This window comes from Vipera ursinii (assembly GCF_947247035.1).
Source record: "Vipera ursinii genome assembly, chromosome: 3".
Classification (NCBI taxonomy): Eukaryota; Metazoa; Chordata; class Lepidosauria; order Squamata; family Viperidae; genus Vipera; species Vipera ursinii.
Window position 1 is genome coordinate 63083847 of NC_139516.1, and position 25573 is coordinate 63109419.

The window sequence follows — 25573 nt, forward strand, 5'->3', positions numbered from 1 at the left end:
TTTTGGGCTGAAAAATTCCACTTCGGCTTATACTCCAGTCAACAAAAAAACTTACTGAGGACTTGTGCGCGGCCGAGGCTTTGGAGCTTCCGGGATCGCGCTCACCTCTCCCAAGCCACCGCCGTCCGGAGACCTGCCGAAGTTTGGGGAGGTTTGGGGAGGTGCGCGCGCACCTCCCCAAAAGTCCCCAAACGAAGCCGGGTCTCCGTTCCTCTGCGCCCTGCCTGCCTGCTTCTTTCCACAGCGGAAAGAAGCAGGGAGGCAGGGGGCAGAGGAACGGAGACCCGGCGACGTTTGGGGAGGTTTGGGCGCCTCTCCAAATATCCCCAAACGTCGCCGGGTCTCCGTTCCTCTGTGCCCTGCCTGCCTGCTTCTTTCCACAGCAGAAAGAAGCAGGGAGGCAGGGGGCGGAGGAACGGAGACCCGGCGACGTTTGGGGATATTTGGAGAGGCGCCCAAACCTCCCCAAACGTCGCCGGGTCTCCGTTCCTCCGCCCCCTGCCTCCCTGCTTCTTTCCGCTGTGGAAAGAAGCAGGCAGGCAGGGCACAGAGGAATGGAGACCCGGCGACGTTTGGGGATATTTGGAGAGGCGCCCAAACCTCCCCAAACGTCGCCGGGTCTCCGTTCCTCCGCCCCCTGCCTCCCTGCTTCTTTCCGCTGTGGAAAGAAGCAGGCAGGCAGGGCACAGAGGAACGGAGATCCGGCGACGTTTGGGGATATTTGGAGAGGCGCCCAAACCTCCCCAAACGTCGCCGGGTCTCCGTTCCTCCGCCCCCTGCCTCCCTGCTTCTTTCCGCTGTGGAAAGAAGCAGGCAGGCAGGGCACAGAGGAACGGAGACCCGGCGACGTTTGGGGATATTTGGAGAGGCGCCCAAACCTCCCCAAACGTCGCCGGGTCTCCGTTCCTCCGCCCCCTGCCTGCCTGCTTCTTTCCGCTGTGGAACGAAGCAGCCTGAACGAAGCGGAGGCTTGCAGAACGGCGGATCGGCTTATACTCAAGTCACCAACTTTTTCCAGTTTTTGGGGGTGAAATTGGGGGTCTCGGCTTATACCTGAGTCGGCTTATACTCAAGTATATACGGTAAATTAGGATTTAATTATTATTCATAATTTATTTATTAAGGCATTCACATGGCTGTCCAACACAGACCACATCATATGTTAACATATAGATGAACTACCGGGTAAGCTGTAAGAAATTTTTACTGAATTTGCCCATACATTCCTTCTGAATTTTTTCATAGGAAATAATTGCCCACAATTGATACTTAAGCTTATAGTTCATCTGATGTAAATTTTATAGGTTTATCATGGGGATTGCTCAGTAAATTAGTTGTACCCAGGTATGTCTTGCAAACATCCTGCTGCTTTAAGTTTCAAAGAGGGTATTTGTGTGCTAGTCACATCACTTGGAGTTACGAAACATCTGGGACAAGCAGGCATGCCTGAAGACAACCCAAATTTGGTGTGGTGTGTGAACATATCCTCCAATAACATGCAACAAAAATGTAAAGGTAGATCTTGTTTAGCAACTGATTTATTTAGCAACCATTTGCAGTTATGATGGTGATGAAAAAATAACTTTACAATCCTCGTATTTATAACCTTTGTAGGAAAGGAAAGCTGAAAGAAGATCATAAACATAGTCTGCAGTTTTACTTAGGGACTGCATTATTTAACAGCTGAGCTGCTGATTCAATTATGGTCACTAAACAAAGGCTACCTGTAACTGTAAAGTTCATGCAATTTGGTTTTTGAAGGTTTCTATCTGTTCTGAAACTGGTAAACTGTAACTTTTCCCAACTGGGCTGAACAGATGTATATTTCTCTGCCTGACGTAACTAGAACCTCTGGTTTGAATCTGTTGCAAAATACTCCTTTTTAGTTCTGTACTAGTTCATGGGAGTTTTTCTCTAAGGTCTCCACATATGCTAAATGAGGGACAGATTAACTTTTTTTTCAGGTGTACTTGCTCAGCTGTATTTATTTATTTGTAAGATTTTGTATGGCTGCCTATCTTATGTATCACAACTCTGGGCAGCTCATAAAGCCATAATAAAATCAAAGGAATCAATAAAATCAAATTCCAAGACATCCAAAAATAATTCTGAGGGCTCTGATAAATGCTCCTAAACCATTAACCATTAGAAACACAAATCACTGGGATCCAGCTTCATCTTATCCCAGCACTTGACAGAAGAACTAGCTTTTTAAGGCTTTCCAAAATGGAAAGAGGGTGTTCCACAGGGCAAGGACTCCTATGGAAAAGGTGCTTCCTAGATCCTGCCAGGGGACATTTAAAGGAAAGGATCTGGAATGCAGAGATATGCTCAGGAAGAAGGTGGTCCCCTGCCATGTAGGACTTTAAAGATGATAATTAGTACCTTGAATTCATCCCAGAAAAAAACATGAAAGCCAGTGTGGCTCCTGCAGCAATGATCTAATATGAGCAAACCAAGGGAAGGTCAAAACTGCATGTATCACCACATTCTGGACCAGTTTAATTTCTGGATGATTTTCAAAGCTAATCTCATGTAGAATACATTACAATAATCCAAGAAGTGACTGAGACATGAGTGACTGTAAGCTAGCCTTCCAGAATTCATACAGACACTGTGATGGGCAGAAGAAGGCATGAGGAGGAGGCAATTACATAGGCTGCTTTAGGGCAAGGAGTGCATCACCTTCTTCCAAGCCAAGGAATATTGTGGACCACTTTACTGAGCATGATTCTGCTAGTCCAGTCTGAACATCTGTTCCTTGAGAATCCTCCACCACAAGAAGTTAAAAGGGTGAGGGCCAAAGGCCAGTTTCTCCGTGATAGCTCCCATGATGGAATGCCTTATACTTGTCTCCAGCTCATCTTGTGTTCCAGAAAGCCCTCAAAATTATTTTTTTCAACAGCCTTTCTGCCCATAGTGAGTTTTGTTGATAGCCATCTAGATGATTGATAACCATCTTTTGTGTGAGCTAGGATTTGGGAAGAAGGTTTCCTTGTATGCCTTCCAGAATCTATACTGATTGAAACAATATGTAAATATAATATATATATTTTTAAAGAGCTGTACTGTATATCTTCCAAGGACCTCTACAGAAAAATCTTTGGTCCAGTTAGTTCTATTTGATGTGACTGCTTCGTGGAAGAAAACCATAAATGTAGGCTTAAATTACTATGGTCCCTCATTCTAGTTCTTGATGCTTTGAGAGCAGCACCTTAAGAGACAAAGCAGTAAATCCTTGTTTTTGCAGAAAGAGAAGTAAAGTTCTTCATCAATGTAAAATTATCCTCTGTAGTAAGCCTTTTACATGCCCCCTTTAATAGACTCCTTTTCATTCTGCACCTTTCTTCTTGACTTAATGTTCTGGACAGAAAGGTGAATAAAATTCCATTGCAATATGGCCTATGTTCCCATAATGAGGGGTGAGTCTCAGGTGTATGTTAGGATGCCTTCTGCTGGCCTTCTGAATTAACAATACACCAACTAGTTTAGATCATAGAGAAAAGATGAGTGCTTTCTTCTTGCTAAGTCAGTCTCTACAAACATTTAAATGGCTATACATTTTGCGTGATCGGTAGGAAAACATGGATTTAATAATGAAAATGCTTATTGGTTGATTTACTCCTGTCTGTACAGCATTATTGTTTTTATTAATGGTTTACTGCAATGCTTCTCAATCCTGTGTTCTGCGGACATCTGGGGGGCAGCGATGTTGTCACAGGGGGTCCACAAAGGCTTGAACAAATGTTAGGATTTCAATCTTGGGGGTCCGTGGCCACAAAAGCTATTTAAAGGGCATCAGTGGTGAAGAAAAGGTTGAGAACCACTGGTTCACTATATTGACCACTTAATTAGTTTCTCTCACACATACATATACACACACATACACACACACACCACACAAAACATACATTCACCCTTATTCAAAGAAGTAGCTCTCAAGAACATATAACAATATATCCTAGGATAGGGGTTTCCAACCTCCGGTTCGTGAACCAGTACTGGGCCGCGGCATGCCAGCAACCAGTCCTCACAAACAAGCAAAGCTCCATCTGTGGGATACAGGCAGCACACAAAACCACGCCCCCTCCAGTCTGCAGAAAAACCTCTCTCCACATAAGTGGTCCCTGACGCCAAAAAAGGTTGGGGACCTCTGTCCTAGGAGATAACAATGTCTTAATTATAAGAGAGCTCCTGAGACTCGTTTGTTTATATTTATTTGTATTTCTAATCTCTTTATATGAATTTTATTTCTAATACATTTAGTAGCCAGAAACACAGTTATATGCATAACCTCTCACAAATTTATAACAAACTATACATGATAACCTCACCAGGAAGGTTTCCTTTCTGAAAAATCTTATTAAAAATAAGTTATCTTTCCCAAATTGTCCTGGACATATTTATTAAAACTGTCTTAGACACACTCTCTATGTGTCTAATTGAACTTATTTTATTAAATAAGAAATAGGAAAGCCAGATATCAATTACATAAAGTGTTGCAAATTTATAACATAAATTATTTAAATAAAACGAAAAACCCAAAATGTGAAATCTAATATGAAAGGAGAGCTTTTAACTATTTGATTCAATTAGTAGTCAACCAAATGAGTTCAGAAGGAGCTTAGTAGGATTTTTGGAATGTCTTAAAAATGTGTGACTAACTGAACTTCTAAAGAGGCTATTTGCAAGTTAGCTTTTTGGTCTCCCCACAGAAAGAAAACAGAAGTAAATTGCAGGCTGTGATCTTAGTGGCATGCTAAAAAAGTCATTGTAGCAATCACTGGGCAATCAGAAACAGAATTTTTGCCATTTAGAGTAGGTGGGGGTACATCAAGTTTTGGCGAGGAGAAACCATATTAGTTGAGGAAGGGAAAAAGTGTAATCAGCAGCACGAGAAAAAGTTATTTTTATCCTATTTAATTGTTCCCACACTACCCAAAAACCTGAAATACATTACTATATTGCATAACACAAAATAATGCCAAGAAAAATGGACAAAATCTATGAAAATCTGCTTGAAAATGTTTTTTAAAAATCTGATGAACATGCTACACTGATTGTTGAAATATGTGTTATGTTCGTCACTTGAATGTATTCGGGGACTGTATGCATGTCAGAACAAAAGGAATAAAGGATTTCATATCAGGGATAAGAAGCAGACACAGATTTATGTATGGCATTATATGTATATGTATATATATATATATATATATATATATATATATATATATATATATATATATATATATATATGTTATTTACACATGCATAGCAATGTATTTTCAAACATGTCCAGACTGTTATTACCATAAATATTATAAAATATTTGGTTCATGTACTAAGCCCTGTCAGTTTCTTCAATCTGGTGTTCTCTAAACTGAACTACAATTACCAAATTTCTAAGCCAGTAGAGATGTTTTGTAAAACTTAAAATGGATAAAAATAAACTGAATGATCTCAGGATTTACTGATTAATAAAGGAAAAATATTGAGAGAAGGAAACCATGTTCTTTCATTTTGAACGGGAGAAACAGTTTTAAATATGTTTATAACAACTATGAAGATTGGAAGTTGCTTCTTTAAGAATCTTCCTTGTTTTTTTCCTATTTTTCTCTCTTTATTGCTGTAACACTTTTTTGCTTATCTTTTCTCTTTTCTAACTCTTTCATTATATTGCTTTGTATTTATCTTTTTAACTTAGTAAAAAAATTCTTCAATAAGACATAAAAAAGTTGCTATCAAGGCCTCAAGTCACACATATATCATCTGTATATAATATTTATTATACAACAAAAAGGGAATTAATGTCATATAATACTGTCTTGTTAAGAAGGGAAGGCTCACTACAGTGGTATCAACCCATACAATATGAAACCTAATTGATTCAGAAGCTTCAAAAGCATGATAAACTAAGATACTATGTTGTCTTTGTAACATGCTGCATTGGCTTCTTTGTAACCACAGAAGGACACAACTGTAATGAACTACACCAGACATGCCAAACTCATGTGACGTCGCACAACGTATCGGGAGAGTTTTGCCATTGCCGGCAATGGGGTGGGCGCGGCTTCCAAATGACGCATCCGGCCCGCGGGCCGGCAGTTTGACACCCCTGAACTACACTATAATGTTGTTCAGAGAAAAAAGATGCCCAATAAGGAATTCCATTTTGGCTTTCAATTTAAACACCAAGAGGCAAAGCAGTGATAATATAATATCCTAATATATAAATTCCTGGCAAATAGATGGGGAAGAAATGGAGGTAGTGACAGATTTTATTTTCCTGGGCTCCAAGATCACTGCAGATGGGGACTGTAGCCAAGAAATTAAAAGACGCTTGCTCCTGGGGAGGAAAGCCATGGCAACTCTAGACAGCACACTAAAAAGCAGAGACATCACCCTGTCAACAAAAGTGCGTATAATCAAGGCTATGGTCTTCCCAGTTGCAATGTATGGGAGCGAAAGCTGGACCATAAAAAAGGCTGAACGCCAAAGAATTGAGGCCTTTGAACTATGGTGCTGGAGAAGACTCCTGCGAGTCCCTTGGACTGCAAGGCGATCAAACCGGTCAGTCCTAGAGGAGATCAATCCTGACTGCTCTTTAGAAGGCCAGATCCTGAAGCTAAAACTCAAATACTTTGGCCACCTAATGAGAAGGAAGGACTCACTGGAGAAGAGCCTAATGCTGGGAAACGTTGAGGGCAAGAGAAGAATGGGACGACAGAGAATGAGGTGGCTAGATGGAGTCACTGAAGCAGTAGGCGTGAGCTTAAATGGACTCCAGAAGATGGTAGAGGACAGGAAGGCCTGGAGGAACGTTGTCCATAGGGTCGCGATGGGTCGGACACGACTTCGCAGCTAACAACAACAACAATATATAAATAATAATTATTATTATATAAATAATAATATTAATATTAAACAACCACCTCTGTCTATCCCAGGTCCTTGGGAAGGAATCAATAGCTAGACAGAAATGCCAAATCTAGTCTAAACATCCGGCTGTCTGTATGAAAAATATGATAATAAAAAAGTCTGACTAGTAGCAATGAAATACTTGGAGACAGCAGAATAGAAGAACTGGAGAAAAATCATAAAATATAAAGACCTGAAAATAGAAGTAGAATAATTGTGGCAAAAGGAAGAGAAGATAGTACAAATTGTAATAGGTGGCTTAGGTGTAATTTCAAAATATCCAGAGCACCAATTGAATACCATTAGCATTGGTAAAGTCAACATCAGTCAATTACAAAAGGCATTTTTACTTGGAACAGGTTATATTCTGCGATGATATAGTTAATATTATTAGACAACAACATCTGCCTATCCGAGGTCCTTGGGAAGGACTTGATAGTTGGAGAAAAATGCCAAATCCAGTCTAAACATCTGGTTGACTGTGTGACCGTCCATATCATAATATGTCAAGGTTTAAAAGCTTTTATGTACCCCCATCCTACTGCAGATTTCATTAGAACAGTGTTTTTGACATTTTGCTACTGTTGTTGAAATAGCACAAAGAACCTAAAGATGCCATCTGAGGGGAAAGGTGACCACAAATCTCCACTGTATCATTCCCCCCACCACCTTCAATATCACCATATTTTTAACTCGGGATGAACAAAATAAGATTATTGCCTCTGTTCCTCGAGTCCAACTGGGATGAGTATTCCATAAAAACTTCACAGCCAAGTTCTCCTCTTTGAAAAAATATGCTCCTTTGATTTAAAATGCAAGCAGTTCTAGCAATCCTGAGTATACGATACATCCCCTACAGCAAAGTCTGCTAACTTGACACTTTCCAGATGTGTTGATACTGTAACACCCAGAATCCCCAGCCAGTGTGACCAAAGCATGAAAGATAGGAATTCTGAGGGTTGCAGTCCCAATAATTTAGAGGCCATTAGATTGAGATAGGGTGCCTTACAGTAGATAAAACTTCTGAGACAACATGAAACAATAAAACAACCCATTCTTTTTTTTATTGCAATTCACATTAGCCTCAGATTCAACTCCTTAGACAGAATGAGTCAAGACTTACTAAAAAAAATTAGGAAAAATAGTTGGGTGGTCTAGTTCATCAGGAGCTTTCTTCAAGCACTACTCCAATACTATTTTGGATTTACTCACCAACATAAGACAATTCCAGGAAACAGCAAATTTTATCAGGGTCTTACAAATGCCTACCCTTGGTGTGCAAGTCAGAATAAATTAAACCCAGCTGCTCAATTAATAGGGACAGTGGAGGAGAGTAAAACTCAAGAAAACAATTTAAAAATTGTGCAAAGCTTCTCTTCTACATGGGTGAAACTAATTTCCAAAAGCATAAGGTCTTTTAGTCAAATAAATGTTTTTTTTAACATTTTAACATATTCTACTGCCCTTCTGTGCTGTTTTTAGGCTCATAGCTCTGAAGTGTGAGGCTCCGCCTTCCCAGCCAACTATCCCGTTTCATAAACCTGCTCCTAGATATCTGAAACGACACTTTATTTAAGTGCTTTGCTCTAGCCATCCCACATTCCTAAGAATTATTACTTAAATATATTACAAAGAAACTCGGTCTACGTTAGGCATTAAGTACTAAGAGCACATCTACCTAAAGAGTAGTTTCATTTTTTATTTGGCAGCTTCGTCATACTCTCCAAAAACAAAAATGTTTTTAAACAAAAGCAAGATATTTATGGTGGCTTTTTATGTAAAGAAATCTAAAAGAGAGTATGGCTTGATGATGGATACTATTCAATTTCACTTCTATGAAGTATTTAACGCTGTTATTTTTATCACCCACAAGTTGGTGGCTTTAATTTTTAACCTTTTCAGTGGAATACTTCATAGAATAGCAATGAATCACTGACACATATTGGCAATGAAATTAAGGCCTTACACCAGTTGCCGGGAAAGTACTTGGCTCCAGTTTTGTAGCATATATTATTCTTGCATATGCACTCACTTGTAAAATTATTTGATTACTGAAAGATTATTATTTTTTGGGAAAGTTAAGCGATACCCAGTACCTTAGTCAGAATGTCTAACCTCTTCAGATCTGGAAGGCAGGCAAAATACATCATCTACTATTATACATATTTCTTCTAAGTTTTAAAATACTAAGTCCCAGGCGTCACATTTCATGTAGTGCAGCAAAGTTCCAGAATAAACTAAATATTCAACCCCTTAAGAGCTTAAAATAACAGCAATTGAAATGTGCATTAAAAAGTTAGTTTTACAGTATTTGCTGATGTCTTTTTTAGGGCAATTTTCCCCCAAAGCAAATATACAAAAACACAGAATTAAATTATTTTGCTTTTTGGATCAATTCTCTTCTTGCTGCTATCTTGACGTCTGTCACTATCAAGAATGTCCTTGAATCTGAAAATCATTTGCTCAACTCTTTTAAGTATATTAATAATTGAGACTTATTTTACTGGGTTTTTTGTTAAAAAATTGTATAAACCCATCAAAGCCCCATTCAAGCACAGCAAAAGAAAAGCCAATCAAATTGAACCAGCAACATCAAGCCTTGCAATATTTATGTTAATGTACCGATTGGCCAGATAGACTTTGCTTCATTACTTTGCAATGGTTTGAATAAGCTCTTGCAATTCATGAATTAAAAAAACCACATGAAAACTGAGATGGCATAAATTGGATTATAGTATTTCGTACAGCAGCATATTTCCCAGTAATCATCAGTGATGAATAATCATTTAATAAAACGCGAATTAAACCACAGAAAAGGGGGAAAACCTTTTCCCAAGTTAGCAGTGAAGCGGATATTGTGCAAATAAGAAAATATTCAGACAGAGTATGCCTTATCAGTACAGAGGATTTTGAGAAAACCTGGCAACTACTTTGCAAAAGTTGTCAAATCCAATATAAAGGTAGAATTTGAACAGAATTATATCTGCAAATATCGTCTGACAAATGTCTTTTTAGATTGCTCTTTAGTGGACATAGTAATAGCAGTAATAGCATATAATAGACTTATATGCTGCTTTACAGTGCTTTATATCCCTCTCTAAGTGATTTACAGAGTCAGTATATTTCCCCCAACTATCTGGCTCCTCAATTTACCAACCTCAGAAGAATGGAAGGTTGAGTCAACCTTGAGCCGGTGATAATCGAACTGCTGGCAGTCGGCAGAATTAGCTTGGAACTTGGAATACTTCATACTAACCACTGCGCCACCACGGCTCCCTGCAATTCACAGCCCAAAGTCAATGTGTTCCTAATGTAATAACAGATTCCCAAGAAAGTATTCAAATATAGCATCTTCCTTCCAGCATTCTACCACAATGTACTATCCTACCATGGGACACTTGCCCAAATGGTCCCCCAGAGGGTCTATGCATGTAGAAAGATAATTTGAAAAAAAAAGCTATAACCAGTCTTCTGATCATGCTATCTTTCAAGGCAAACTGAATTTTTAAAACCCATCTATAGCTATAATTCATTCAGAAACCATATGTTTCTGGAGAAGCTTCAAAGGACAATCCATGAAGAATTGTCCATGTATTGCCACAATAGCGTTATCATCATATGATTTTAAATAACTAAATATTTAAAACATTTTTAAGTCAGGGTAGGCAATCTGTAGTCTTAGATATAATTGCAGTCCTGGTCTTAAATGTTTTGTAATCCACAGTGTAATTTCAAAATCCCTTTGCGAGCAATAAGGTCTCCATATAACTTCTCCTATCCTAGCAACAGTGAACATAAAGGCAGAAAGTGCAAGACTTGGGTTTTGTCCAATTTAAACATGACCTCATCTATGAACATGACCTCATCTCAAGCAACCCATTCTCTCTTATGCATTTTTTTATTTAAATTGATGCAGGGAGGTCCTAAGCCACAATAGAAGCACGAGAAAGATGGCTTTGGCATTTTAACCTATAAACACCCAATCAAAATTAAGATTTTCCATATTTGAAATTCAGATTCAAAAAACATAACCGCTTGCTTCCTGTGAAAAGTACAAGAGAGAAGCAATTTTGATAAGAGATTTCCCCCAATCCTACTGTGGACCATTACTTCACAATTTAGAATTTTTTTAAAATCTGCACATCAAGTCAAATCACATGCTATACATTGATTTAATATTTAAGTTGCACACAGATATATACACGCGCAGCTATCTGTTTATTTCTATGTGAAATAAAATTATAATACAACCACCGTAGTCCAGTACATTGTTCAAATACTAAAATTATTCCCAATTCCAAATGAAATTGCAAGCTAATCAAGAAAAGATTGGATAAATAAAGTGTTGAGTTGGAGCTGGTCACCTGGGCGCACTTCTCATAGCTACTATATAGGTCTACTTTGTTTTGCAGGTTATTGTTAAGACCAAGACAGAACACACAAAGTACTTGGAATGTGTAGAATTAATCAAATCAATCAACCAATATAAATCAATTGTACAGGTATTTGCTGGATAGCACAATAATTTAGACTAGGAATAGGTTATAAGCAAGAGCAAATCTTAAATTTATACAACTGGAAAAAAAAATCAAGCAGCTGTATCTTTTATTTATTTGTATCCCACCTTTATTATTTTTATAAATAACTCAAATTCGCGAACATATCTAACACACCTTCCTTCTCCTATTTTGGTGAGTTGGACTGCGAAAGAGTGACTGGTTCAGGCTCACCCAGCTAGCTTTCATGGTTAAGACGGGATTTGAACTCACAGTTTCATGCTTTCTAGCCTTAACCACTAGACCAAACTGACCCTTTATTTAAGTAATGCATGTATTCACAATTAACTCTGTGTGCATAATTCACCTATGCTTCTTTGAATTGCCTCGAGCAGTCTCCAAATTGCCTACAATGATGAAATTGGACATTCTTACAAATATGGGCCCAACAACAATGCAAAAGGTTTACTTGGCCAACTGAAATTGTATTTTTTTATATGCTATAGGAAGAATTTTGAAAAATAAGAGTAATTATCATGATTAATCTCACACAATAATGTGACAGATCAACAGCACCATTTGTTAAGTGTAAAATGATGCATAGTGAGGCAAACCCTTCTAACTTCACACATACTGTATACTCATGGAGGTCTGAGTGAGTGTAACTATTTAGAAAAAAGATCTGGGGTCATAATGAATAATGAAATTGCTGAATCAGTATATAGCAACTTTGAGAAAACCTATTCAGCTGAATGGGTCCTTAGGAAAGGAACTGAAAATAAAGCTGTGAACTCTATAATGGCCTTAAGCAGATCTATAGTATGTCAGACTTTGAAAAACTGCATAGTTTTGAAAAAGGTTATAATAGATCTAGAAAAAAATGTAAGAGAAGGCAGTGAAAATGAATTGGGGCAAATCAAACACTTACCTATAGGAGAAGGTTAAAATATCTGGGAATGTTTAGATTATGCAAAGACATAAGAAAACATTATTAATCGTGCATGGTATGGAGAAACAGGGGACAAAAATTATCCAACACAAGAATCAATGCTAGCCAAAGAAGTTGATTTAGAAAAGATTCAAATAAGCAAAAGAAAATATTTCTTCACACAGTGCATAATTAAGCTAAAGAACTCATTACCACAAAAGATGGTGAGGTCCTGACTCCAAATGCAACCCAACTAATCGTTGATATCAGTTCTCTCTTTCTCCTTCTTCATTGTACCATTCCTATCCACTGCTGCCCCCACCACTATCGTTGGCCAGATGTTTTTCAGATTGATCCAGGTCATCAATCCTGGGATCGGCTCAGAGATTTGACTGGACTGGGAGAGTATTCAGTCTAAAATGACTTGCATTTCCTGTTGCCCCAAGCAGAAAAGCCCACAAAAATATCCTTAGACCAAAGGAGAGGACGTGTATTTGCATGAAGCTAAATTGGCCAATCTCTGCTGGCCTAATCCCACCCCCAAGAGATGGAATTGGTTTGTGAATGGTTGGTGAGGGGCGTCAAATTGTATCAATCTGTACCCATACCAAATCCATGGTAGGATAAGCAAAAAAAAACCAACCAACCACTAATTCATGCGTCGTGTTTTAAAATGGGTGGCCACACACATCTTTTAAAGAAATAAATATTTTAACGTAGGGATAGCTAAATATAATTGAATCTTCAGTATGAGCATTTATAAAGCAAAAAAGGGGGCTGCTACGGCACCTATCCCCAATTTTAAAGAAATAACCATTTTCTTCTTAATTACATCAATCAATGACTCTAATTTACTCCTTCCTTTTGTCCTTAGGCAAAATAGATTGCATCTATTTCATTTTTATTAAATGAGAAAACTGGCAGCTAAGAAGCTGATGAATTTACTTTTTAATAAAAATGAAATAGATGCAATCTTAAAAGGGAAATCATAATAGAAATTAAATGATCATTTGCTACCCAGAAAAAGAACTTACAAGTTTCTTCATCCAAGACATTAAAAGATATCACCACAGTCACACTCAACACAATGCAAAAGCACTAAGTAGTATAAAGGAATCAAAACGCATTTTAGCAACCAACTACTAAACCGTCTATACAATATTCTTTAAATGTCCCACATCTTTTGGACTAGTAATAGTCCACCACCAAGAATATTGCCAAAAAACAGGGTTGCCTGATGAAGATTTTTAAGACCATATGTTAGTGCATCCCTTCAAAAATATCTTTTATTTCTTAGTTGCTAGATATTATCTTCTACTGAACTATTTTTGTGTTAGAAGACTTTTTTATGGCTTTCAAAGACTGCATATGTTGCACGATCATCGCTTTTTTCTGCTAGAGGGAACAGCTAGGAAAGTCATGTAACCTCAAACCTAGGTTTGTTTAGAATTATGGCTGGTGGGAAACCTCAGTTCTTCTTAACTAACTAGAGAATCTTGACTTATGTTTCTAAATTGTTAAAGAATGAGGTAGCTGAGATTAAAAGCTGAAGAAATAATGAAACTGAGGGGGAATGATAGGCCAGAACACACCAACTTATTTCCAACAACCAGAAGAATTACTGAATTAGCATGTTAATCTTGATCCAGCTGACTAAATAGAAATATTATCAATGCTCATTCTGAATGACCTATACTCGAGTTTTATTTTTTTGTCTCCATCATTCAGGTTAACTTCTTCTGCAGAACATAAATACCATTCTCCTCACAAACTCTGAATAAGAACACTTATGACAAAGATCTTTATCATTTTGCAATTAAAAACAATATAAAACGGTGCATTGTAAAATAATTTCTACATTCCAAGTGGAAATTCAGTTACATTACCCATAATATTTGTATAAAAACATTAAAAAGACCTACCAACAGTCTCCATCAGAGTGATAGTTTCACATTATTATTAAATGAAAGAGAAGGAGGTTTCCTTATTCGATATAATTTCAGTGTTATTTCGCAGACCCTACTCTTGCATTTACATATAGTGATATAAATTTGTCAATTATAAAGAAAATCTGCTATAAATGATCTTGTGAGAAGGTAAAGGATATTTGCAAAATTACTCGTAGGTGAATGAATACAGTTAACAAACATCCTGACAAACAAGGAAAGAAAACAACTATCTTACAGGAAATATTTTCTGATGAACATATTTTTAAAAACGAAAAACAAAAAAAACCTCACCTTTCTGCTGGAAATCCTCTCTAACAGTTTTAGGACATCTTGTCTCCTGTGTTCTCTGGAGAACAGGAAGTCTCTCAAAGATGCTAGACCTTTTTGGAAAGAAATCTGGGAGTTCAGGTGGGCTCCGCTGAATTTCAGCACTGTCGCCGCTGTTGCTGACAGTGATTTTAAAAGACATTTGGGAATTCAAGAAAGTGTGCCACTGTTGGAACAGTTGACTTGGGGTAGCTTCTTCATAGGAATAACGTGACATTTGTCAAGGACTTCAGAGAATGCTGCACTGCTGTTAGACTTCTACTAGTGCATAGTGACATGCCTCTTCGGGATGGACCTTTCCAAATCTCTTATATTGAGGGGTGCACAAAACACCAAAATGTAGAGCAATGGAATCTGTCAATAGATGGGGAATACATTAGAAACAGCCTTTTACTGAATGAACTCATACTTTTAAATCTGCCACTCACAGCTGCAAGAGAAAGGCGACCACAAAGAAATGGGTTTCTAAGCTGGAAGATAAATTGGTCAATTGCTTTTAATTTTAAACTACTTGCTGCAGAATTATTAACATAAGAGGAATGAGGAAAGTAACACATTTTTGTAGCACACTAACCCTTATAGACTTCAAGCAGAGCAGTTGTACTAGTTTCACTGCAATTCAAACAAGCTGTCCTATAAAATTTTAAAGTCAAATTACTTTATTGTAGCATCAGCTTTTCTGGTCAAGCAGAGAGTCAGAGGCATCTGACTTGCAGTCTGGATTTATCTCTATTCATTAACTGGTGTAATAAACCAAACAACTCTAAAGAAGAGTTGCATTAAAAGAATATTCTGTTTATTTTTTCAATGTAACATGGCATTTGAGATGTAAAGTACAAACTTAGCAAGAAGAGATTCAGTGAACTATGTGGCCATCCCACTATTCCAGCATGTTATGATTTCTCTTCCTCTGATGCAGAAAGTGAAGACATTGGTTGATTCAAACATAGTGTCTTCAGTAGCTAGTTGCAATTACTAGGAGAGGAATGATTTCTAAAGACCAAATAGCTAAACATGTACTATGAGACATAACTATTATTAAGTGGCAGGACCTCACACCACTATTCAGCATAATTCAGTTGGTGAATTATGTTTTCCTGATGTTTTACCCCAAGAACGTTCTAGTCAGATGCACCAAAAAAACGAACCAATTTCTCCTGCTGAATTTAAAATCCAAATGGTTCAGCAGTCAGTCTCTTGACTAGCTATAGCTTTCTACAACTATTCCCCAATTTGCCCAATATAATATAAATTAAACGTCTGTTTATAGAGAACAATATTACCAAGGGTACCAAAAACCTGGGATTGTCCAAAGTAAATAATTGCTGTTGGATGTTTGGAGCCAGAAATTTAAAGAGGTTCTGTGTGTTTTCTTATTCTTATTCTTTTTTAAAAAATCTAATTTTTCCCTTTCAGAAAAAAAAGAGTGGGTGTAGGATTTGGATGTTTCGTTCCTGCCGGTTCCTCCCTCAACCTTCGCTAACCAGACTAAATTGCAACAAAAGGATGCGAGCAATGTAAAATCCCCACTGTTGGTGCAACACGATTAGCGAAGAGAAAGGAGGTTTTTTCACTCGTCCCGAATAGCAGAACTGCCTACTTCGTCGTCTTTTTTTAGCTTCGCTCTCTTAAGCCGATTAAACGAAGCCTTCTGCAGAAACGAAACCTTTTTTTTTTTTTTTACCACTGAGGAACCAGGCGGCCTCATAACGTAGCAGCTAGCCGGGTATCACAAAACAGACGCTCCGCCAATATTTAAAAAACCAGCGCCTCCAATCCAACCGGGTAGGATACTTTCCCTTAGAAGTTACAACCGGACGGGCGCTTCTCTCGTCTTAAATCAACTGCAACCCCAAGGAAATTGGGAAACCCGCCCAAACAACACCCATGCCCTGCAGGTGAGAAACCCGAGTCCGTCCTTCTCTCAGAGAACTTAGTACAGGATTGCTCTTGACCAGGTCTTTTCCCACTCCCCAACCCACCCACCCCTTCCAGACACACACGAACACACACATGTCCCGCTACAGATTACCCAAGACGACGATGCTGGCACATAGTATCCCTTGGCGCGAGCGCTCCGAGTTCTATCCGTGGCGCGAGCCGACCGCCCCGCCCCGCCTGCCCCCCCCCCCCGCCGCCTCGGTTAACCTCAACTCGCCCGTCGCCGGTGCTTCTCCCGCGCCGCCCGGCTCCAGAGTAAAGCAACCTGGTCATTGCCCTTCAGACGAGCCGGTGGCCAAGCAAACCCGGCCCCTGAGCCAGATTGGGCGGCGAGAGGAGCCGCCGAGGGACCCGCCTCCTCCGTGCCCGAGCCGAGCGAAGCGTGCAAAAGGGGCAGGCACGTGTGCAAAGTGCGGTCCCCGTCGGCACGTGGCCGGGCGAGTCGACCTTTTTGCCCGTGTAATTCTTCAGGCGAATTGACTGACCCGCCTCTCCAATTCTCCTATAAAGACGACCCGTAGCAACCCCGTCGCTGCACAATATTGGCGTTTTAACTTTTTTTGTGTGTTTTTTTTAAAAAAATCTTTTAGCGTTATAGCAGGCTGGTAGAAACTCCTTCAGAACTGAAGAAGCTCCTTGGATGAGAAGCGAAAGGTCTTCAAGGAAAATACAGTCCTACTAGCCACCATTTATTTATTATTTATTTATGTATTAGTTGAATTTATATACCGCCCTATTCCCCCGAAGGACTCGGGGCGGTTTACAGGGCAGTTAAAACAGTACAAAAAGAGAATAGAATGAAATTAAATTAGTACAAGCCCACCATTAATAATAACAGTAAAAATTAAAATTTTAAAATTAATTTAATTTAATTAATAGAATTTAAAATTTAAAATCCCTCAGTCCAGGCCAGACAATTCAAACAACCAGGTTTTTAAGTCCTGGCGAAACGAGCGAAGGTTGGGGGCAGTCCGAAGCTCCATCGGCAGTTCGTTCCAAAGGGCGGGCGCACCTACAGAGAACACCCTCCCCCTGGGAATCACCCGCTGGCAATCTCTAACCGGCGGAACCCTAAGGAGGCCCTCCCTGTGGGTGCGCACAGGACGATGGGAAGCTGATGCTGGCAGCAGGTGCTCCCTAAGGTAATCTGGACCCATGCCATTTAGGGCTTTATAGGTCATCAGCAGCACCTTGAATCCCCTTGCGGAGAGATACCTGGTCTCCTCAGTGCTTCTTTCTGCTGCAAGCAGTGCAGAAGTGGGCTTGAACTTTGCAGTGGTCTCCTCTATTTTGACTACGGGTATTAGAGTTAGGAGGGAACCTCAAATGCCCACTCCCCTTTCAGAAAACTTCTTCACTTGGTGTAATGGACTGTGAGAATAAGAAAGAGCTGTTAATCAAGGCACTCTGGTGAAAAGAAGGACTAGGCATTAAATGATAGCATTATTCTAACATTTGAGGGGTTGCCATAAACAAGGGAGGGGGTGTCAATCTATTCTCCAAAGCACCTGAAAGCAGGACGAGAAGCAATGAATGGAAACTAATCAAGGAGAGAAGCAACCTAGAACTGAGAAGTTTTCCTGACAGTGAAAACAATTGACCGCTGGAACAGCTTGGCCTCCAGAAGTTGTGGGTGCTCCAACTCTGGAGGTTTTTAAGAAAGGATATTTTAAGAAGACATTGGACAGCCATTTGTCTGAAAGGGTATCTGGTCTCCTGCTTGAGGAGGGGTTTGGATTAGAAGACTCCGAGGTCCCTTCCAAGTCTGTTATTCTGTTCTGTTAAAAACGAAGTTCAGTTCCCTTTTGAAAAAGCACTTTGGGGATGACTGAAAATCTCCATAGACCAGGGGTAGTATGACTCGTGGACTTCGAATTCCTGAGCCAGCTATAATAAGCGGCAAATTCACTAAAATCACCCAGAGGCTGTGAGAAAGAGGGCAGTTTGGAAGTCAGCGATCTCAGAGTCTATTTAAAAAGACATTGAGCACTGATGATGTTACCTAGTTCAGTAACAAAATGGCTGCAAGAAAACCACTAAGTTCAGAGAGCACCAAGGACCACACAGTTCAACCCTGAGCTACAAATATTCTTTTCTGTTGGTATAAGTATGCTGTTCAAAAGGCCAGGGTTCTAATTTCTCCTATAAGGGGAAATAACAGAGTTCCTCATTAAATTGAGCAAACCTCCATACTTGCACGTAGACTATTCCTCTCAATAAGACCTCAGTGTTTATTAGATAACATACTACTTATAGCCATGCTTTTGCAGGAGGAGGACTGGTTCACCTGCACAAAGTAGGATTGCACATAATGAAGCAGCTTTGCACCGGCTCGCCACAGGGCTGTGTGCTTAGCCCCTACCTGTACTCTTTATACACATATGACTATGTATCATCCGACCCATCCACTGAGATAATTAAGTTCGCAGATGATACAACTGTGGTGGGTTTCATTACAGGTGGAGATGAGACAGCATACAGGGCGGAGGTACAAAAACTATCCATATGGTGTAGTAACAACAACTTGCACCTGAACATTGGCAAGACGAAAGAGATGGTGCTAGACTTCCGGAGAAAAAAGGAGGAACCTGCCCCACTTTACATCGGGGAGGACTGTGTGGAGAGAGTTTCCTCCTTTAAATTTCTGGGAGTCTACCTCGGTGAAGATCTGACCTGGAAAGTTAATACAACCCAGGTGGCCAGAAAGGCCCAACAGAGGCTTCACTTTCTCAGGGTCTTGCGGAAGAACAGGGTAGAACAACGGCTAATGACCCTCTTTTACCGGTCTACTATAGAGAGCGTCCTCTTATATGGTATTGTGGTTTGGTATGCTGGTCTGACAGCTGCGGATAGGAAAGTATTACAGAGGGTGGTGAGTACAGCACAAGACATTGTGGGCTGTCCCCTGACACCACTGGATGACATCGCCAGGGCTCGTTGCCTTGGAAGAGTGAGGAAAATTCTCGGATGACTCACACCCTGGACGGTATCTCTTTACTCTCCTACCATCGGCTAGGAGATATAGGAGCATAGCCAGCCGCACCAACAGGCTGAAAAACAGCTTTTATCCGTGGGCTGTTAGGCTTTTGAATGGGAAATAACTTTTGTGAATTTTATGCAGGATTGACTTGGGAGGCCGGTGTGTGGTGTAGTTGGCTCACATGGTGTAGTAAGATGGAGGGTTTGTTGTCACTGTGTGCTGGGGGGTGGGAGCACAAAGGGAGGCTCAGCTAATCTCAATGTACACATAGTTGTACTTTGACAATAAAGGTTCATTTCAATTGGCTAATAAGCTTACCCTTCCAAAGAGCAGGCATCACAAGGCAAAAGAGATTCTGTTCAGTATCAAACCTGAAAGTGGTAAAACTCATTTAAACTTTAAAGCTTGAAACTCATCACAAATACAGTTCATTGCATGAAAAATAATTGAAGATGGTTTACATAGGAATTTTTTATCAATCCAGCATACAGTATTAATTCTTATTTCCCTTCTTTTCCCCACACACAAATATATTTTGCTTCTAAAAATATTGAATAGTGACAGTTTAATAAACAAAACAAAAAATCCAAAATTGTTAAAGGGTTCGGACGGTATTTCCCTCACCCAAACTGCTGCAACGTCAATATTTTGCAGATTTTAACAAGTCTGTCAGTTTTATTACTTCATATAAAATGATGTCAATTTTGGAAACTAATATTACAATCACTTATTTTCCAAATCGTTCCTAGTATTCTCTTGAAAGCAAAAATAATAGCACAATCCCAGAAGACATGAAACAAACTAGTTTTTTTTATCTAAAGAAATAATATACAAAGTGAACTACAATTGTATCACTGTTCTTCAGATGCATCATATAATAAGACCAAACAATGTATTACCAATAGTCCTTGACTTAAAAACACAATTGGGACTGGAATTTTGGACACTAAGCAATGTGGTCATTCAGCAAATCATCTTGCGCCTGGATCCAATTTTATGATCATTTTTGCCATGATCATTAAGCAAATCACCACAGTTGTTAAGTAAATCTAGCTTCTCTCTGGCTTTGCTTGTTGGCTTTGCTTCCAGAGCGGAAGGTCACAAATTGTGATCAAAATAACAAAATAACAGAGTTGGAAGGGACCTTGGAGGTCTCCTAGTCCAACTCCCTGCACAAGCCAGAGACCCTATACCAAACATGCCAAACACAAGGCCCAGGGCCCGGATCCGGCCCGCGAAGTGGTTTCATGTGGCCTGCAAAGCCATCCTGGAAACAGTGAGGGAACAGCCCCCACTGCCTTGGCCCTGGCTCAGAGACCCTCCTTCTGCCAGAGACCCTCAGATCTGTCCCACTCCTGCCCAGACCCCCATAGGCACCTTGATGCGAACGTTGTAGAGCTGGCCACGCCCACCCAGTAGGCCATACGCACTCTACTCTAGCCACGCCCACCCAGTAGGCCACGCCCACCCTGACCATACCCACCCAGCCCCCTGAGGGCAACCGCAATGCTGATGCAGCCCTCAATGAAATTGAGTTTGACACCCCTGCCCTATACTATTCCAGACAAGCGGCTGTCCACTCTCTCATTAAAAGTCTCCAGTGATGAAGCACCCAGAACCTCTGAAGGCAAGCTGTTCCACTGGTTAATTGTTCTCACTATTAGGTAATTTCTCCTTAGTTCTAAGCTGCTTCTCTCCTTGATTAATTTCCATTTATTGTCTCTTGTCTTGCCTTCTGGTGCTTTAGAAAATAGGTTGATCCCCTCCTCTTTTTTCTGGCAGCCCCTCAATATTGGAACACTGCTATCATGTCAATCCTAGTCTTTCATTTTCATTAGATTAGAGCAGGGGTCTTCAAACTTGGCCCTTTTATGACTTGTGGACTTCAACTCCCAGAATTCCTCAGCTAGCATGCCTGGCTGAGGAATTCTGGGAATTGAAGTCCACAAGTCATAACAAGGGCCATGTCTGAAGACCCCTGGATTAGACAAACCCAAGTCCTGCAATACATCAACCTATACAACATCCTATGGTTGTCTGCAATCAGATAATCATAGGATGTTGTAACTATTGTAAATACAAGCTTTTTGCCATACGCCCAATTTTGATCATTTGACCATGCAAGTAGTATAATGGTCATAATTTTGAGGACAGGTTGCAAGACATCTTTTAGCACATTTGTAACTCCAAACCATCATTAAACAAATGGTCATAAGTCAAGGACAACCTGTAAAACCTAAATCATTGTAATATGTTGTAAGATGCCTAGAGCAGGGGTCGGCAACCTAAAAAAGAAAAAGAGCCACTGGGAACCGGTTCCATCACAAATTAAAAAAAGAGGGAGCCGCGTGCGTGTGTCCATGCACGCGCATGCGCAAAAAGGTTTTTTGCGCATGCGCGGACGCACGCGGCTGCCATTTTTTAAAAAATGAGATGGAACCGGTTCCCGGTTGCCCGATGGCGACGGCCCGTCTGCAAAGCTGCCGCTTTCGTCAGCTTTGCAGACGGGCCGTGGCAGCTTCCGCAAAGAGCGGCGCCCCTGCCCATTCCGAAAGGTGCGCGCGCACCTCTCCGAACGACCGGAGGTGCGCGCGTACCTCCGCGCGAATGGGCAGCGGTGCCGCTCTTTCAGGAAGCCCGCCGCGGCCCGTCTGTGAAGCTGCCGAAAGCGGCAGCTTAGCAAACGGGCTGCGGCAGCTTCCGCAAAGAGCGGCGCCCCTGCCCATTCCGAGAGGTGCGCGCGCACCTCTCCGAACGACCGGAGTTGCACGCGCACCTCCGTGCGAAGGGGCAGCGGCGCCGCTCTTTCAGGAAGCTGCCGAAAGCGAAGGGGCAGCGGCGCCGCTCTTTCAGGAAGCTGCCGAAAGCGGCAGCTTCCTGAAAGAGCGGCCCGCTGCCCGTTCGCGCGGAGGTACGCGCGCACCTCCCCAAAGGTTTGGGGAGGTGCGCGCGCACCTCCGGTCGTTCGGAGAGGTGCGCACGCACCTCTCGGAATGGGCAGGGGCGCCGCTCTTTGCGGAAGCTGCCGCGGGCCCGTCTGCTAAGCTGCCGCTTTCGGCAGCTTCACAGACGGGCCGCGGCGGGCTTCCTGAAAGAGCGGCACCGCTGCCCGTTCGCGCGGAGGTACGCGCGCACCTCCCCAAAGGTTTGGGGAGGTGCACGCGCACCTCCGGTCGTTCGGAGAGGTGCGCACGCACCTCTCGGAATGGGCAGGGGCGCCGCTCTTTGCGGAAGCTGCCGCGGCCCGTCTGCTAAGCTGCCGCTTTCGGCAGCTTCACAGACGGGCCACGGCGGGCTTCCTGAAAGAGCGGCACCGCTGCCCATTCGCGCGGAGGTACGCGCGCACCTCTCCAAAGGTTTGGGGAGGTGCGCGCGCACCTCCGCCCATTCGGGGAGGTGCGCGTGCACCTCTCCAAATGGGCGGTGCCACTCTCCATTTGGAGAGGTGCGCGCGCACCACTGCCCGTTGGAAGAGGTGCGCGCGCACCGGGCGGCTGGGAGCCGCAAGAGACGGCTCAAAGAGCCGCATGCGGCTCCGGAGCCGCAGGTTGCCGACCTGTGGCCTAGAGTCACTGTATCAGTGAAGCAGACAGCATAAAAATTTAATAAATAAAATATAAATAAATCATGGAACCAGTAACCTTCCAGATCTTAGAAGACCAAATCTGATTAAACTCACTATCATCAGTTCTACCCAGCTCTCATTAGTCCTATCCATCATGGGTAATAGAAATAATAAGAATTGGAATCTCACCTTATTTGAAGAGCAATATGGTTTAATTGACTTATTTAAGCAATGTCTATAGTCACCAACCACACCATAGTTTTCTAAGTCACTTACACAACAAATTAAAATAAAAGACCAAAACATACTTTAAACAATATACCGAGAATACCATCATATGTCATGTGTCTGTGGTCTGTCATTGAAATATTTACCACATCTTATCGTATGTAGCTTTTTTTCTGTTTTTTCAAATCAGCCAAGGTAGCTAGGTCCTTCTGCCTGTTCTTAACATATTGACTAAATAATAAATTTAATTAATAACAAACCTGGAAGGAGAAATATATGCAATTTAGACAAATTAATAATAAACCTACTTCCAAAAATGTTACAATATTTCACAAACATATTAGTCAAAAAAGCATTTAATTCTATTCTGCACTCTGATGCTTACCAGAAGCTTTCTTTATAATTAATTAAAACTATTTAATAATTAGAATTAATAAAACAAAACAAATTACAGCCAAAATGTTTTGGTTTTATGTTTTCCTCTGGACTAGGTACTTATAAAGTTAATTAGCTTTTTCTGGGAAGCCATGTGTTATATTGACCAACATGAATTTATTACTAGTCCCAGGAGACATGAATATTCCATGGATAAACAGTCTTCTTAGTGACAGTTCTTGTTAGATGAATCATTGCAAGCATTATATAGACATTTTTCTACAAATAAATAATCAAGGGGATATCACTCTACCTTGTCTCACCCCCTCCTCAACGTTGAATCATTGCTAACTGTTCCACTTGTTCTTTTACAAGCATTATTCCTCATAGTACCAGTTAGAGCACATGCATCAATCAACTTCAACCTTTATATTCATGCAAAATATAGTGTAATTCACTTTATTGTGCTCTTTTTCATTCAGCAAAATTACATTAGTTTTCCTTCAGAGATTTAATTGGTCTGCTACTGGGAGAGCAAAGTCTGGTTTGTACCTCCACTGCATGGGATAAAGCCTATACTTTCTATTGTGTAGTGGGTCCGACGCAAGAGAGACGCCAGCCGGTGTGTGAGTTCAGCTCTTTATTGGAAGGGGAAGTGAACTGAGGAATGAGGGCTACCTGGCCTCCTTATATACCTGGCCAGGTAAGCTAACAGCCAATGGGGTTGGCCCTAGGTTTCCCGCCGAAACTGTCCAGGCCAATGCCCCCTGAGGGCTGTTGCTATGCAGATGCCTGCATACATAACACTTTCCATGTTCAAAACCTCCCATCACACTTGTAACCTTCAAAAATAATCAAATCATGTTATATTCCTTTTTATGTTTAAACCATGACTGAAACACAGAGATCTTTTTCTAGGCAGATAACCATCCAACACTACTATTTTAATTTGTTCTTGGATCTCCAAATGGGTCAATTTCTGTTTCCATAATTGTTTGCTTTATTCCCACCCATTCATATGATCTAGAAGAATTATTCCACAATTCTTCCACCAACTCATTCTTAGCTTTCCAATTGCTACCATTTCAGTGAAGTAGAATATGCAACTGTCCTTCATCTAAGGATTCCTACTTCCAGTGCTTTTTTTGTAGAAGAAAAAGGTGCCAGAACTCACACATGTCATACAACCCGCCTTGCCTACCCTACAAGGTTCCATCCAAAAAAGATGCCGGAACTCCGTTCTGAGCGTTCTATGAGAAAAAAAGCCCTGCCTACTTCCATATGCAATCATTAACTCTCTGTATATCAGATCATATTTTCTGACAAACATTTTATCCCTTTCATTGATTATTAAATCTACACCACTTTCCTGTGTACATTCATCCATTCAACAATATCAGACTATCTTTGTTCGTTTTTATTATATTCTTCCCTATTCTTATGTGCTTTCTAAAAAAATACTGTTTCATTTACTTTACCATTTATTTACTCCTCTTACATTCTGAGTTGCAATACTCCAGGTGCCACTGCCATCCCCAGAGGACCCGTAAACACTGATTTCCCTGACCAATTTATGATATTAGATAGTCAAGGATTTTGCATAATGTGTTTTAGTAATAAGTACAGGTAGTCCGTGAGTTACAACCATTCATTTAGTGACCATTCAGAGTTACAACAGCACTGGAAAAAATGACTTACATCCAGTTTTTCACCTTAAAGCCATTGCAGTATCCCCAAGTTCATGTGACCAAAATTCGGACACTTGGCAACTTGTCTGTAGTTATGACAGTTACACTGTCTCGCAGTCATATGATCACCATTTGTGCCTTTCCCAGGAAGTTTCCAACAACAAAAGTCAACGGGGAA

The 25573-nt window shown here is 40.8% G+C and overlaps 1 protein-coding gene across 1 annotated transcript in view; it reads right to left on the reverse strand.

Moving 5' to 3' along the window:
- GLIS1 (GLIS family zinc finger 1) overlaps window positions 1–14835 on the reverse strand; it is a gene marked incomplete at its 5' end in the record, with an annotated part of 249980 nt that extends 235145 nt beyond the window's left edge. The window contains one exon of the mRNA XM_083359025.1: window positions 14583–14835. Coding sequence (XP_083215151.1) covers window positions 14583–14835 — 253 coding nt within the window. The remainder of the gene's footprint in view (window positions 1–14582) is intronic.
- Between the last annotated feature and the right edge of the window lie 10738 nt (window positions 14836–25573).